Source organism: Arvicanthis niloticus, chromosome 5 (assembly GCF_011762505.2).
Source record: "Arvicanthis niloticus isolate mArvNil1 chromosome 5, mArvNil1.pat.X, whole genome shotgun sequence".
NCBI classification, from domain to species: domain Eukaryota; kingdom Metazoa; phylum Chordata; class Mammalia; order Rodentia; family Muridae; genus Arvicanthis; species Arvicanthis niloticus.
The window spans coordinates 37,834,183-37,852,089 of record NC_047662.1 but is presented as its reverse complement, the minus strand read 5'-3'; the positions used below and the strand labels follow the sequence as shown (position 1 = coordinate 37,852,089).

Sequence of the window (17,907 nt, the reverse complement as noted above, 5' to 3'; positions counted from 1 at the left end):
TAATATTGGATGAATACAGAGATAAATAGCCCCAGTGATGGCACATGCTCAGTGAAAACATTACCAATACAGAGTGTTTTGTAATGCTGCAGTGTGACCATACACATTCAGAAACCTGGCAGGTAATTTACATTAAGATACCATTTCCTGACATCAGAAAACTCAAACTGGCAAGATTTATAGTGTCTTAAAATGGTATTATATCACTCTTTTGAAAAAAAAAAAACACTAGTTATAAATTGGACCTATAGATATAATATACACATAAATGGTACTTGTAAAAGCAATTTTTTAGATCTTATTTTTAAATTTTGTGTGTGTGTGTGTGTGTGTGTGTGTGTGTGTGTGTGTGTGTGTGTGTGACAGTGTAGGTCTGTGTATGTGAGTGCTGTGCCTGCAAAGGCCAGCAGAGTGTTGGATCTTCTGTAGCTGAAGTTATAGGTGACTACAAGACAGACAGCATGAGCGCTGGGAGCCAAACTCAATCTTCTAGAAAAGCATGAGCACTCTAGTCATCAATGTAAGACAACTTTACAGTTTGTCTGAGAAGCAAATGGCATTACCTAAAAAGCCAAAGTCAAAGGAATATAACTCAGCATAGCCATGTCAACCCTGTGGTCTATGTTCCACTTTCTTGTGGACATTCCATTTTTACAGTCTCTTAACCAGGTTCATCTTTCTACTGCATTCTTCATAAAGATTTTACTGAAAGCCATCCTCTAACAGAATCTCAACAGTAGCAAAGTAACCATCATTAACATACTAGTTACCAGGGAACCTGGCTTTCAAAGCATTCTGCTGTCATTAAGTGGTCAGTGATAGAAGATCTAAAGAAAGCAAGACTAGATATTTCTAGCCTTAGCCAATTTTTTCTCACATTCTCTGAATTTTTAGCAATTAAAACCTAGTGATTCTCAAATTCATAAGCACAGCAGCTTATAAATCCTATAAACTACAAGGACTGCAATAATACGCTAGTATTCCATTAAGATAGTTATCTAGTGACAAATACCCAAACCCAATGTAGAGTATCTGTCTAAGCTTTACATTTTCATTTTTCTTCTTTAAGAGGTTGAAAAAGGCTGAAGAGATGGCTTGGCCGTTAAGAGTACTTGTTGATCTTGGAAGCACCTGGGTTCAATTCCTGGCCCAATGTGGAGACTCACAACTGTCTAACTCCAACTCTAGATCTGATGCCCTCTTCTGGCTCCACAGGCACTGCATGAATGTGGTACACAGACATAACATGAAGGCAAAACATCCCTATACACAACTGATTTTTTTTAAACAATTAAAAAATTTTTTTAAAGATTTATTTATTTTATGTATATGAGTACACTGTAGCTGTCTTCAGACACACCAGAAGAGGGCATCAGATCCTATTACAGATGGCTGTGAGCTGGGAATTGAACTCAAGATCTCTGGAAGAGCAGTCAGTGCTCTTAACTGTTAAGCCATCTCTCCAGCCCTAAGAAAAAATTTTAAAGTGAAAAGCTCAGGTATGGGATAAGGTTATAGCTCAGTTGGCAGAGTACCATGTAATATACAACACTCCATTAAAAAGGTATAGTGAGTCATGTGGTGGTGCACACCTTTAATCCCAGCACTGGGGAGGCGGAGGCAAGTGGATACTGTGAGTTTGAGACCAGCCTGGTCTACAGAGTGAGTTCCAGGACAGCCAGGATGACACAGAGAAACCCTGTCTTGGAAAAAGAAAAGCTATAGTAATACAGGCTTCCAATCTCAGCACTTAAGAGGTAGAGGCAGGAGGATCAGAAGTTCAAGGTCATCCCCAGCTTCTAACAAGTTTGAGGACAGTCTAAGGTATATGAAACAGTCTCAAAAAAAACCAAACAAACAAACAAAAAAGGTCAGCTTATGACATGGCTCAGTAGGTAAAGGTACTTGTCACCAAATCTTAAAGACTTGAGTTTAATCACAGGATCCACAAAGTAGAAGGAGACCTCTACATGTGGATCATTGCATGGGCAGGAGAACATGTGCAAATACACACACACACAAAAAGTAAATAAACAAAAAATATAATTGGGTATAGTGGTACTTACAATCTCAGCACTCAGGAGGCAGAGGCAGAAGAACCACTCCACATTTGAGGCTAGCCTGGATAAAGAGCAAGACCCCGTCTTAAAAACAATGACAACATGGCTAGAGACATGGCTCAGCGGTTAAGAGCACTGACTGCTCTTCCAAAGGTCATGAGTTCAATTCCCAGCAACCACATGGTGGCTCACAACCATCTGTAATTGGATCTAATGACCTCTTCTTATGTGTCTGAAGACAGTGACAGTATACTCACATATATACAAAATAAATAAATAAATCTTTAAAAAACAAAACAAAAACCAACAGCCAGGTGGTAGTAGTGAACACCTTTAATCCCAGAGGCAAAGGCAAGTGGATCACCTAGTTTGAGCCAGACTAATCTACATAGCCAGGGCTACACACCCTATCTGGAAAAAAAAAGGAGGTGGGGAAGGAGGGAGAGAGGGAGGAAAGAGAGGAGGAAGAGGAAGAGGAGAAATCAATTAGTTGAAAAGCAGCATTTATGGAACCAAGCATGACAATTCAATTTAGAGGGATAAAAAGCTACCATGGTCTCAATAAGAACAAAACAGTACTTTCTTTTACCATAAGCAGGCAGATGTCAATTTAATCTACTCAAACCACTGTGGCTTAGTCACTGTTTTACTGCTGTGAAGAGACACCATGACTAAGGCAACTCTTATAAGAAAAAACATTTAATTTGGGGTTGTTTTAAAGTTTCAGAGGGTTAAGTACATAATCAAGACAGAAAGCAAAGAGGCATGGAGCAGTAGCTGAAGGTTTTATATCCTGAACCACAATGAAACCTCAAAGCCCCCTTCCCCAAATACATCTCCTCCAATAAGACCATACCTCCCAATCCTTCCCCAAACAGTCCATCAAGGGACTAGACATTCAAATATATGAGATTATATATGAGGACATTGTCATTCAAACCACCACACATTTTAATTTAAAATTTTCACTTTTTAATCAACTACTGCTCCTTCCTTTCAAAGTTTAAATAATGCTGGGACCTGGGACATTCCTCGGTGGTACAATACTTCATCTAAACCTAATACCCTTAGTACCAAACCCACACACAAAATTTTAAAAATTAGATGTGGTCCTATATAAAAAAATCAAAATTAAAAAAATAAAATTAGGAGAGTTGGTATATACCTGTAATCTCAGAAGCCAGGAACCAGAAGCAGGAGGGATTAGGAGTTTGAAACAAAACCTTGGCTATGTAAAACCCTGTCTAAAAGGGAAAAGAAGAAGAAAAAGCAGAGTTCAAGACACAAATAATGTACAAATACAAGGACCTTGAAAGCAGGAAGATTCAAACGCCAAGCACCTCCTCTTTCCGTTAACTTAAGAGTTTAGAAAGTGATACCAGACTGCTATGTGGCCTCTCCTTAATTTCACAGAAGGAAGACAGCAGGAATATAAGCTACAAATATAGCTATAAAGTAAGAGCAAATAAAATTATTCAATGTCTTAAAACAAAACAAACACTTCTTGCTGGATATGGTGCCACACCCCTTTACTTGAAAGGCAGAAGTATGGCAACCTCTGTGAGTTCAAAACCAGTCTGGGCTACAAAGAAAAACTGTCTCAAAAAACTCCTTTATTAATCTGTGTATATGTATGTGGGCATGTTTGTGGAGGTCAGAGGACAACTTGTGAAAGCTGGCTCTCTTCCACCATGTGCATTCTAGGGATCCAACTTTGGTCAGGCTTGCTGGCAAGTACTTTATCTACTAAGCCATCTGTCTGGCTCTCAAAGTCTTTATTTTGGGGTCTGGAGCGATGGCTCAGTGAATTAAGTGCTTATCTTATAAGCAAGAGGACCTGAGTTTGGATCCAAGCACCTACATAAAAGTGGGGCATAACCATACAGTCTATAATCCCAGCATGGGGACCCGAGGGCAGCCACAGTCTAGCCAAAATGACAAGCCCCAGGTTCAATAAGAAACTATCTGAAAAACAGGCTTGCATTGGGCATAGTAGCATAGTAATTTAGGGAGGTACACAGCAAGAGGATTCTTTGAATCCCAGATAGCTTGGGATACACAGTGAGACCCTGTCCAAAACCAAACTAAAGTATACCAAAATCTGCACAAAGCCTTAAATACAGAGTTTCCAAAAACTGGCAATACAAATATTTCTGTGCATAACAACAACAAAAAAAAACAAAAAAAAAACCGTGAGATACAGTAAAGAATTTATTTATCTTGTTTGTTTATATTTTCTACTTACTCTTTTTTTTTTTTTTAATGGATCAAGAGCTTTTCAATCAACTAGCAGTAACTAATCAGAAAATATTCATTTGGGGTGGGGGACAGTGGGTCTAAACTGTTCGCTCTACAGGCCCAACAACCTACCTGGGTTCAATCCCCAGAACCCATGGTGTAAGGAGACAACTGATCCCCAAAAGTTATCCTTTGATCTCCACAATCAGTCCTTTGGCACTATGATACATATGTGCACACTTGTCTCCCTACTCAATACTGACATGCACACTAATAAAAGGTAAAATTTTAAAAGAAAATATACAGATAAAAAAGATCCCATTAGAACAGTGATAAAAAGACAGGTGAGATGGCCCAGTGGGTCATGTTTGCTACTAAGTGTGAGGACCTAAGTTCAATCCCTAGAACCCATTTAGTGGAAGGAGAGGACCAACTCCAGCAAGTTGACCTCTGATTTCTGCACACAAGTTCACACAAACACACATACATTTTAAAATGTAATAAACATGGTGATAAAAACAAATTTAGCAATAAATTTAAAATATACTGTGTAAGAATTATATGAAGAAACAAAACACTATATTGTACAACATAAATAAAAGCTAAATCATAAAAAGGAAGCATTCTCCAGTATATGATCCCACACTCATGTCCATATGGGCAGCATCAATTAAATAATAATTAAATTAAAAAATAATTAAATAATAAATCAATTTAATAGCCCAAGTGGGCTATTAAAACGAGAGGGGGCATGAAGTTGGAAGGAAGATATATTGGGGAAATACCTCAGGAAGTTGAAAGGAAGGAGTCAGATACAGTATATACATGTGTGAAAATTTCAAAGAATAATAAAAAAAAATTGAATCCTATGAAAGATTCCTACTGAAACATTTGTGTTTTTATATATTAATCTAAAAATGTACCTTCTACTGGGTGAAGGCAAAGGGAATGGATCAATGTGAGTTCTGCCAGTGAGGGCTATACAGTTAGACCCAATAGATAGATAGAAGATAGATAGATAGATAGATAGATAGATAGACAGACAGACAGACAGACAGACATTGAAAATCTGATTGGGATTTGCCTGTTTGTTGTGTGGTGTTGAGGATCAAACCCATTCTGAAAATGGTAGGCAAGGGGCTCTGCCACTGAACTACCTACACACCAAACAGACATAGCAAAACTATGTCTCAAAAAGGCAAAATGAGTTTAGTGTCTCAGTTCATAACTATAATCGTAGAGCCAAGGAGACTGAGGCAGGAGGACTATCTTCAGTTTGAGACTAGCCTGTGCTACCTAGTAGGTTCAAGGTAAGTCTGGGTTAAAATTCGAGGCCCTGACTCAAAATATAAGGAAAAGAAAAGAAAAACCAGAAACCAACAACAAAGGAGAGGCAACAGCTTAGAAGAAACTTTTTATAGGCAGGCAGTGATGGTGTACACCTTTAATCTCAGCACTTGGAAGGAAGGCAGAGACAGGAAGAAATCTTAGTTCAAGGTCCGCCTGGTCTATAGAGTGAGTTCTAAGATAGCCAGGGCTACATAGGAAAATCCTATCTGGGAAAGAGAAGAGGAGGGGAGGGAAGGGGAGGGGAGGGGAAGGGAGTTGTCAGTAAATTTAAATTTCAGTTTGCACATCTTTTAACTCAATAATCCAATTTCTAGGTTGGTGAGATGGCTCAGCAGATAAGATCACTTGCTACCAAGCCTGGTGACCAGTATTCAATCCCTAGCAACAGCAAGATAAAAGGAAAGAACCAACTCCTGTAAATTTTTCTTTGACTTCCACATACCCATACAATAAATAAATGTTTTTGAAGATTAACAATTCTAACAACATTAGAAACTCAGTTCACTATTGTCCAATGATAGTGCTTATAACTACTTTGTACCTTCTCAAACCTGGTTCCAAGAGAAAGGGAAACTAAACCTGTACAATCAATAATTACTTCAAATGTGAAAGGAGATCATTGGCCAGGTGGTGGTGGCGCAACGCCTTTAATCCCAGCACTTGGGAGGCAGAGGAGCAGGTGGATTTCTGAGTTCGAGGCCGGCCTGGTCTACAGAGTGAGTTCCAGGACAGCCAGGGCTACACAGAGAAACCCTGTCTCGGGGGAAAAAAAAAAAAAAATAGGAGATCATTAGAAAATGACAGCTTAAGGGCTGGAGATGGCTTAGCAGTTAAACACTGTCTGCTCTTGAGAGGACCCAGGCTCAGATCTGAGCACCCACATGGTGGCTCAGGACCTTCTGTAACTCCAGTATCAGGAAATCTGACATCCTCTTCTGACTTCCCCAGGCACAAGGCATGCACATGGCACACATGTATATGTATAGCAAAAACACTTACAAACTTAAAATAAAAAATCTTAAAAGAAAATAAAAGCTTTAGAGAAAAGTCTCCATGAACTTTCCCCAAACCAAAAATCAACTAAAATGTTTAGATAAAATTTTCTCTGAAAAGTGATCCATCCCATAAACAAAGGAGAAACCAAAGTACAATACAGCAACACATGGGCATGGAGTCAAGAGTTATAGACAGAGACAGAAAACAGTACAGTTTCACATCCTAGAAACAGATGCAAATTTAGAATTCATGAGATTACCCAAAGGTTTAAAAGGAAACATATTCAATGAGGCTTGGCTCCAGACATTAGAGTTTAAAATTACAAACAAAACATTTGAAAAATACCATATGAATACATATAGTGGACAGCATACACACACCATCTTAAGCTCCAAAATAACCTACCAGACTGTTCTGCTAAGTAACTTTTCTCAACAACAAAATAATCAAATACTGCTTATAGAAAAGAACCACCTTCATTTTTAGTTCAACAACCTATCTATGCCAGAAACTATAAGTAAAATTATTTGGCTTTGAGAATTGGTACATATTGTATTTTGGTATAAAATTTACCTTCATAAATACATTTTGCTCATTCTAAAATTAAAGTCAATCCAGGAATTTATGTTTTGTTTTGACAGGGCTTCACTGTGTAGCCCTGGCTATCTAGGAACTCCCTATGTAGACCAAGCTGGTCTGAACTCACGGAGATCCACCTGCCTCTGCCTCCAGAGTGCTGGAATTAAAGATGTGTACCACCATGTCCAGCCCAAGAATGTATGTTTTTGATTAAATAGCAATCAGTCCTAATCTAGCCTAGGATCTAATGTTGAATGTAGATAACTATGTCTACTTTTATACTGCAGAGAAAACAAGTTCTTGATTGGAGTGTTCATCGAGGGAAATGACATAAAAAGGGACAAGCTTATCGAAAATGTTTTCTAGGAAATCACTGGAAACCATTTGCAAAATGGGCACCTTCTCCCATAGAACTAATCTGATGTGACTAACTAGAAACTACTCTACCTCTCCTTTCCTTTCTATATATTATCCCTTCTCTATCTGTCCTCAACTCCAATACAGTTATCAGCTATTGTCTCCTTTGTATCCTAAACTTACCAAGTTTTTAATTCTCTGCATCACAAGCATGAAAAAGTATATCATATGAGTAAATATTCAACTTGGTCATTAAAACTTTCTTTCCCAGTATATTACAAAAAGTGTGGGGGTGGGGGAGAGCCCACAGGCTGAGATTATGTTTTACAATTTAAAACTTTAGGTGCAGGGCTGGAGGTGCAGCTCGATGATTAAGAACACTGGCTGCTCTTTTGGAGGACCCAGTTCTATTCTCACCCACCCACATGACAGCTCACAACTGTCCACAACTCCAGTTCCAGGGGAAACTGAAATGTGCTGACTTCCTAGCTAATACAGAGAAAACTTGATCCAGGTCTCCTGACCTCCACTGAGAATTAGTCCTTAATGGACCTTAGTAATTAGACCTTAATATACCTTGGTGACCAATGCAGATATGCAGTTTTACCTTCAAGCTTCTATAAGGTCTGAGTAGGAGAGCTGATGGAAGAAGGGAAAAATAGTTACTGAGAAATCCCAGGAGGAAACTCTTCATATATGAAGTTAGAGTTTATGAAATTGTATCCTTCCCATGCTTGGATAATGCTTTTGGAATAAGTGCTAATGGTACTTTTAGCATCTAGCAATGAGTTCCCTAGTCACAAAAAGAAATCAGGGGTGAATTAACTTCAGAGTAGTTCAGGGATTGTTCTAGAAAGAAATCTGCTTCCTCATCATTAGTATTGTCCTCATATCTGTAATACACAGGTCAGTCCAGCAAATACTCTCTATTAGTACAGTTAAGCACTTAGCAGTAACTGTCTGAAAGAAGGTGATCACCTCCTAACTGCCAAGCTATGCATGTGGACTACTCGAGTTTGGCTAGGTTATGGTACAGCAAGCCATCAAACTCAATGGCATAAAATAATGAAGTTTTATTTCTTGCTTATGCTACCTGCCTATTAAAGATAGGTGGGCTGCTATGACCTTTGACTCAGAAAATCTGCTGGTGCACATTTAAAAGGAGACTCGAAGTCAACAGGAATGTGTAACACAGGGATTCACTCAAAAACTTCACCCCACACAAAGAACCAGGTGTATTTGACCACTGTGATCCTGCCAGATTCTGGCCATTTGCTTGTCTCATTTGCTTCAGCCTTGGTTTTTTTTTTTTGTTTGTTTGTTTGTTTTGTTTTTGCTTCTGAAACACTGTCATTTCTACTTGTGTTGTCCAACAGTCACAAAATGAGAAACAAAGATAATCTTTGAACATCTGATAGCCTAAATTAATCATAAGTCAATCATACGATCAAAACTTCTTCTAAAGTGTATCTATGCTTTCAGTAGACACCAAGAAAATGGAAACTCATGTTATGATCCACCTAAACCACATGTAACTATACAAGTAAATCCTGTGTGTTTAAACACATGTGCTTTCCAATAGCAAACATCAATGACTTATCTACTGGGGAAGCTCCACACAGGAAGTGGGCAGGAAGCAGTCTTTCACATACCCAAAAAATGAGCATATCTGCTTATTAGTAAGTGGTATACTCTAATGGTGAAATGGAACCACCTTACAGGTCTTTTGGAAGAGACTGACATAAACCAGGCACAGAGAATATGTTTCACAGGACCTTTCTGGGAGTAGTAAGTTACAGCTAGTGCTTTTTCCTTTATCCAACTGATGTTTTGTTAACTTTATTCATCAGGCAGAACAAAACTGTTAGCAAAGAGTCTCTCCAGCTACACCTGTTCTCTATTAACTGCTAAATGCTCTTATCACATGTTTAGTCTGTGAAAATGTTCTTGATTTGACAGGTTAAAGCAACTGAAATGTTACAGCAAATACACTTTCATGCAGCAGCTGAACTAAGGTATTAGCTTAAAATTAACAAGACCTGGAACATAGCATAAAAAATAAGACAGCAAGCCTCTGCATACGCTCCCTTCCATTCGTTTTCTCTCCCCATGCCACTCCCCACCCCTCCCTTCCCCCTCTCTGACAAACACCAAACACACACACACACACACACACACACACACTGGGGTGGGGGGCATGCAAAGCCTCCCTAGCATGATTTTCCCTTTTTAAAAACATGATTTTTATTTCATATGTATCAGTAGCTACCTGTATGTAGGTGCACCAAGTATGTGCCTGGTACCCATCAGAAGGCATCCAATGCTTTGAAACTGGGGTTACATACAGAAGCCACCATGTGGATGCTGGGAACTGATCCCAGGTCCCTGCAAGAGCAGCCAGCACTCTTAACCCTGAGCCATCTCTCCTGCCCCTGAAGTCATTTTTCAGAAATGCTCTGATTTCAACTCAAAACTAACTGTTACAAGACTGTACTTGTGACTTTGAGGTCTTCCACAAACACAGTTCTAATAGCATCTGAACTGGAACACATCTATACGAACCAAATATGGTCCCTGCAACTTCCACCCAGAGGGAATAAATCAAGATTCCAAAGAGAATTAGGATATGGAAATAAGTGGTATTGAAAAAAAGATCAATTTAGGGCAGGTTGAGGAAGAGACTAATTCTAATGTTTTGTTTTAACTATTAGATCCAGACATGGTCAGGTAGACCTTCGGTCCCAGCACTCAACACAGAGGCAAGTGGATCTCTTAGCTCAAAGCCAGCCTAGTCTACAGAACTAGTTTCAGGACAACCAGGGTTACACAAAGAAACCCCATCTTGGAAAAAAAAAAAAAAAAACCTATTATTAGTTTCCTTAACCCAGAGAACCTGGTTGTTTTGGTATCCTGGTCTGAGACTCACAAGGCCACAGACTCTGATACTGTTAATTTCACATTGTTAGGCCTACATATCTGACAAAAAAAAAAAAGCAGCTTAAAGGAGGGTTTACTTGGGCTCACAGTTTAAGAGAATAGAGTCAATAACAGAAGAGGGGCATGACAGCAAGAGGATGCCCATATGTTATTAAAATCCAGGAAACTATTAAAATCCTGGATAGAAAACAGAAAACAGATCAGCTGTCCTCATCTCACCATCCAATCTGATGAGACTTTTTAGAACAAAATGCGGAAAAAGAGAAAAACTGCTCTCCTAGAAAACCTAAGGTTCTCTGGTCTTCAAATTCTAAATTACACTACCAGCTTCTTTGAGTCTCCTGTTTACATATGGCCTCTCCTGTGGCTTCTCAGCCTTTATAAGTGTGAGATAGTTCTCCAAATATAAACACTTCTACATGTTTTAATTACATCTCTTAACAGCTGTGTTCCTCTGGAAACCTCAATTTTTTTTCAAATAATCATAAGTAATTATCAATTAAAATAAAGTACAGAAACTCTGAGGCAGCAATCCACTTTTATGAATCCAATAACAAAATATCCATACATAAAGTTATATTAACAAGAAAGCTCACTGAAGCACAATTAACAGCAAAAACACCCATAGAAACTGTTCTAAATAGCCATCAAGTGAAATGGTGCAACTATGCTATGACAATATCCAGAATATTCTGCAGCTACAAATAAAAAGTCTATTAAGTATATAGGAAAGCCCTAAAAGACGAAATAACATGGTTAAATTAGTTGTGGGGGTTTTCAATAGATGGTCAGCTCATTTGTTTCTCTTCTAGAGGAATGCAGCTTGGTTCTAGCACCCACAAGGCAGCTCACAACTGTACATAACTCTAGTTCCAGGAGAGCTGACACATTCTTCTGGCCTCAAAGGCAGCAGGCATTTATGTAGTATATGCAGGCAAACACTCATCACACACATAAAATTAAAACAGGAAGTCTGGGGTTTTTTGTTTTTGTTTTAAGATACAGATAGGAAAGCAGTAAATAATGGTAACCTCTAGATAAAAAGAAATTGAACTTGTCCCAAACATGTTACTTTTGCAACTTAAATAGAAAAGTATAGTAGAAGCTCTTTTCACTTCTCTTAAAATATCAACATTAAAAAATCTTATGTTGGGGCTGAAGAGATGGCTCACTGGTTAAGAGCACTGACTGCTCTTCCAGAGGTCCTGAGTTCAACCACATGGTGGCTCACAACCATCTGTAATGGGAGCTGACGCCCTCTTCTGCTGTGTGTGAAGGCAGCTACAGTGTACTCATATAAATAAATAAATCTTTTTTAAAAAATCTTATGTTAACTTGGAAGACAGAAGCAGGCAGACCTCTGTGAGTTCGAGGCCAGCCTGGTCTACAAAGCCAATTCCAAGACAGCCAGGACTGTTACAAAGAGAATCCCTGGCTCCAAAACCAAAGCCAAAACCAAAACCAAACAAAACAAAAAACAAACAAAAACCCACCACCACCAAAACAAAACAAAACAAAAAAACTTACAACAAGCACTCTTAAAGAAACAGTGGCTCTTCAATAGATTCAAATTTTGTTGCTTTTTAAACTTGTATGGGTGTTTTGCCTGCTTGTATGTATGTGTGCCATGTGAAAGCCTGGTGCCTGTGAAAGTCAAAAGGGGAAGTCAGATCCCCTGGAACTGACTTTACAGATGGTCTACAAGTCTACATGGATCCTCTGGAAAAGTAGGTAGTGCTCTTAATAATAAAACCATCTCTCTAGCTCCCAAAGGCAAATGTTTTGTAAACCATTTCTTTTATAGACTTTTTATAGCTTTTAATTTGTCTTTAAAAAGTCATCCTTTAACCCTATCCTACCAAGAAGAAAAGGTCCTACCCTCAAAAGACTAAAATAGAACTTAAGGTCTACCAGATTTTTCTTTAGTGCCTTCTGAATGTACATGATGAGTTCTGGATTTTGAAATAAAACTCTTAAAATTCTGCTCAGCCTACTTACCATTCATTCACTCAGAGTAAACAAAAACATCTCAAAGATAGGTCTTAGCCATATGTTAGGTCCAGAAAGCTACTTGGATGCCCCCTAGGGACCAAATTTTTAAAATGTATACAGCTTCATGATACATTAATATCTTCTGTCATCACTTTTATTCAACAAGTACCTACTATGTGCTAGGTACAATGCTCAACAACAGAGACAAAAAGATAGATAAAATCAAGTTCTGATTTCCATATGCCTAAATTCAATCTCACCCAAAACTTTTTTAACTACAGTATGAGTCATCCATTCAAGGAGACGCTTAAGGAAGTTATGACCCAGATAATAAATATAAGCTTTACTCACTACTTAGGTAAACAAAACGTTCACAGTGTGTGAAAAAGAAATTAAATATTCTTTATAACCAACCCACACAAAATTGTGGATACTATTTTCAAAAATAACTTTAGGTTACAGCACTCTTAATTTATTTTTGACCAAAACAAATATAAAGCTTAATTTTTAAAAATTAACAAGTAAGGCCCAATGACCTGATTTCCATCCCTGAGCTCACATAAAGGTGAAAGAAGAGAATCAACTTCAAACAAAAAATCAACTTCAACAAAGCTGCCCTCTACACATGTACCAAAGCATGTGCATATATTCTGAAAATGCACATACAACATAAGTAAAAAAAAAAATTTTAAATGATACAACATCCCTCTGAATCTTAGAAATATATCACTATAAAATAGTTCCATGAATACTTAGTTCAAATAAAAGTATTAGACTTAGAAAATAGTATTAGAGAACACAGATTTAGAAATAATTAGAAAATAAAGTTAAACTGAAAGGATCACTACAAATATATGAGTGAAGTCAATTCCCAAGGCTCCCTCAAAGCTTCTAGTCCCAGTAGGAGATCCAGTCAAAGGCTGTCTTTCCATCTGGCCTACTCTCCCCTCCCCATGGAGCAATTACTAAAGTGGAGTGTAACTCTAGAAAAATCTCCAGCTTCCCTGCAACACTCTCCCTTACCAAACTCCAATACTCAGAACTTGAGGGTCAAGTACCTTCAGGATCTGTATCCCTGAAACTAAGGTGTACTTCTGACAGCACATGGCAGCACACACTTCCAATCCTAGCACTTGGGAGACTGAGGCAGGAGAATAGAGCTTGAGGCCCGCTGAGACCATATCTCAAAACTAACAACACAACACAACTTCTGGCAGCCCAAAGCTCTCTCCAAAGAAACAATTCTATAATCAACATTTCAGGTACCCTGTGAACTAAATTTGCTTTGATGACAGTTAGTGAATTTAACATTAAGTATATAACATTTTCCCCACAGGAAAAAAGTTGATTTTAAAACTTGCCATCTTTGGGGATTATGTTCACAGCTGCCTGCATAATGAAATACTGGGCCAAAATGCAGACTCACAAAGGGGGAAAATGCCTGACTTACCTGACTACAGACATTCCATTGTGTATTTAACCAGCTAAGGAGCAGTCATTGTTAAATTATACTTCTGAAATAGCAGAGTATCAGGTGGATGTTTAAGGCAACTGAACTCACCAGCAAACAGTTCAAAACAATTTATCCCACATGGCTTGGTGGGACAGGCCCATAATCACAGCTTTTTATGGCACTGAGCCAAGAGAACCACAAGTCCAAGGCCTGCCTTAGTCACAGCGTGAGTGCAGGGACAACTTACAAAGACTTGTAAAGTAAAAAGGACAGAGAAACGAGATATTCTGTCGCAGAGTGCATGCCTTTCATGAGTGAGAGCCTGGGATCCACTGTCAGTGCAACCAGAAAAATGAACAAAAACACAAACAACCCACAGCTTAAGCTTAGATAACTGTCAAAGTCTTAAATAGTTAGATCTCAAAACAAAAAAAAAAACAAAAAAAACAAATCATCATGGACTGTGATAATAGGTATTAACAGTACTATCAACTATTATTATTTCACGAAGTAGAAATACAAGTCAATGAACACAGAGATTTTTTAGTCCAATGGAGTAACAGGGGTATTTAGTAGATTGAGTACTGACATTTAAGGACATAAATTGAGAAAGTATTTGGGTGCACTCAAATATGAAAGTCATAAGCCAAGTTTTAAAAAGTAATGCACCTTTAGGGGCTGGGGAAATGGCTCAATGGTTAAGAACACTCACTAATTGCTCTTCCAGAGGTCCTGAGTTCAATTCCCAGCAACCACATGGTGGCTCACAACCATCAATAATGGGATCCAATGCCCTCTTCTGGAGTGTGAAGAGAGTGACAGTGTACTCTCTTAAAAAAAAAAAAAAAAAGAAAGAAAAAGAAAAAAAAAAAAAGTAATGTAACTTTAAAATAAAAGTGGCTAGTTCCAGATAGTAATCTTAGACCCAGCCTGCATTAAATAAACCTGCTGTCTTTTCAAAAATAAATTAAATGACCAATATAATAAAACCAGGAAGCTTAAACATTTGCATCTACGTGCCAGGTGTGAGACCTCATTTAACAGTCACAAATACAAAACAGACATTTCTATTTTCTCCCTTCTTGCAAAGGAACTTAATCTAAAAGTAATTTCTCTGGGGCTAGAAAAACAATAGCAGAGTCGGGTCTTGAACTGCTTTACCTGTTTTGACTCCAAATCCCTACTCCCTCCTTTACCATGCTATCTATATTTTAATCATTTTACTTATAAAATAAACCTGAAACCATCCACTTGTCATTTGGCTTTCTAAAAGGTAAAACAAACAGAAGTAAAAATAAGGAGAAAAATTCTATGTGCTTTGTGATTAAACTGGTTCTCAAAAGTCATCTGTAATTCTAAACACAACTATAACACACATAACTTTTATAACACATTCTATCTATTTGTGGGTGTTCTTTAGAGAATAGAATATAGGACAGGAGTTGAATGTATGAACGTGGAAAAATCCAAAACAAATTTAGGCCACAGCCTACAGGAAAAGAAAAATTTATTTATCAAGTTCTGGGTCAAAACCTTTTATCAAGCACTCAATTTAATGGTGAACATTAAGTGTTTTACCCCAACCTTGGTTGCCTTTTCTTTCTGTCTTGTTTTCCTTTAAATCACTGTCCATTAAACATTTGCATCTACACAATTAAGCCTTCCTCACTGCATCATTACAGCTAGAAAAACCGAGTGTGAATCCATATCTGCTTGAGTTTAAGTCTTTGCCACTCTCCGTGTACATGCCACCCCTGACCTCAAATACTAAAAGAGTGGAGCTGGTAAACTTATGTCAAAACTTTAATTGCATTTAGTTATTAGTTTAGTGGGCAAACACTTGAGCCACAAGCTCGAGAGTGATCATCAGAGGACAACTCAGAGGGGCGGGGGCGAGGGTGGATTGTTGGTTTTCTATATGTGGCTCTCAGGGATGGAACTTGGCGGCAGGCGTCCTTACCCGCTCAGCCATCTCTCCAGCCCTAAAGCAAACACTTTTTATAAAAAATAGGAGAATTTTATAGTTGGGTGGGGCTTTACTTTCTCAGAGAGCAGAGTTTCTTATTTGCTTAGACAACTGAGGTTCAGTGAGAATGAGTGACTCACTCGCCCAAGGAAAAGGCGTGAGTTGGCAGCTGGGCCAAAGGTTAGCGCCTGGGCTCTCACAGCTCCCGTACTTTAACTACCCCAAGATCCGGGTCGAGTTCCTCGAGGCGGATTAGCCGGAGACTGACAGCCTCCTGGGCTGGGATGTTACGAGAAGAGAAGACCCCGATCCCGGGAGTGGAAGCAAGGGCGCGCAGAAACAAAGCGGACACTGCAGCGCGCACTCGCAGACTCGACGCCCCTCGGCCCGGGCGCGCGGTGGCCGTCGGGATTCGTAGTCCGCTCCCCACGGCGGGGGGCGCGGCCGCCAATGCGGCTGCTCCCTCTGGCCCCGGCCCGCTCAGCCCAGGAGCTCTCCGTCGCCCTCCCGCTTGGCCTCACCTCGACAATGCGCGCGCACTGGGTCCCCTTGCCCGCACCGGGCCCGCCCAAAACGAACACGACCAACGGCCTCATGAGGTGGAGAGTGCAGAGCCGCAGTCCGCGGGTCAGCGGCGGGAAGCTTGGTACCAGGACGTGCAGCAGCAGGCGACGACAGCTGCTCAGCATACAACGCGCCTCTGACAGCGGCCGGCGCGGCGGCGCGGGCGGGGCGGCAGGGAGGGGGCGGGCGGAGCGGGTGCCGGGCCCCGCCGCCAGCTGCGGGCCGCCGCGACAGGAAGGGGCGGGGCCTCTGTGCGCGGCGCCCGCTTCCGCTCGCGATTCCGGTTCTTCCTGTTGTGGCTGGAGAACCAAGGCTCTTCAGTATCAGAGCTTGGGTTGGTTCTTAACCAGACCGGTGGTTCAGTCTCCCGGGTTTCCCTTTCCCAAGAGAAGCGGCCCAACTGAATAGGCAAACACAGGAGTCAGTAGGAACACCACCATTGTTGGGAAGGAAACCAAGGGAAAACAAGAACAGTTTGGGTGAGGTTTGCAGACAAGGCCTCTAAGAGGTGACCTTGGAACCAAGACTTTAGGACTGAAAAGAGCAGAGACCGGGATGCAGTGAGTGACCCACCAAGAGAGGAGAGCATGTTGGAACGCTAGGGCTGATAAGGGGAATGCAAAGTCATAAATGGAGAGTTGAGCCGGTTATGAAAAAGCACTTAGATTATATTCTAACTGCACTGAAAGCCTTTTAAGCTTAGCTCTGTTTCCCTGACTCAGGCCATTAGGGAAAAAATCTGAACAGAGAAGAAAAAAGGGAGAACTGAGCCTGGATGAACACAAACCTTTGAAAGTTGGAGATAAGAGTGGTAGCATTTTCATGGAGTTTTTATAGTAACAGAACCAAGTTATGAATCAAGGCAACTTTTTTTTTTCAGATAACTTTGTAGAAATGGTCTCAAGTAAAGCTGGTGCTGCTATTGGCCCCAGAGAATAAATGATGAGAGGAATGAGACAAGCTATCCAAAGGTAGTGAGTTATCTCGATTGTTCACAATCAAGTACAGATTGAACTCTTGTTCGATACTTTCCCTCCTTCTCACTACTGCACTTGACCAGAGATAAGACAAAGTCCACCTACCAAGAACTCACCTGATGTGTTTTAAATTGGGCCTGCAAGCTCACTCCAGGTTCTCTCTATAATATAATATAATATAATAATACAATATAATATAATGGGAGACTCCAGCATGCTGGACCTCTTCAGAATAAAACACTGTTTGCATCTACATACTGTTTGAGTCCCGGATGTCATTCTTTGGCAAATCATGACATTCTTAGCCTTTGGGTTTGGAAGCTAGGCTTTTGTTTGTATATTACAAATGGACTTACCTAATAGTCACAAGACTGTTAGGTCACATAGAGGTGAGCAACAAATGATTGTTTAGTGGCTAAGATAGATAATTTGGCTCTG

At 39.7% G+C, this 17,907-nt stretch overlaps 1 protein-coding gene across 1 annotated transcript in view; it reads right to left on the bottom strand.

Moving 5' to 3' along the window:
• Cmpk1 (cytidine/uridine monophosphate kinase 1) overlaps positions 1 to 16,692 on the bottom strand; it is a 28,689-nt gene extending 11,997 nt beyond the window's left edge. The window contains exon 1 of the mRNA XM_034503495.2: positions 16,450 to 16,692. Within this exon, the coding sequence (XP_034359386.1) occupies positions 16,450 to 16,617 (168 nt within the window). The 5' untranslated portion in view covers positions 16,618 to 16,692. The remainder of the gene's footprint in view (positions 1 to 16,449) is intronic.
• Positions 16,693 to 17,907: the final 1,215 nt, after the last annotated feature.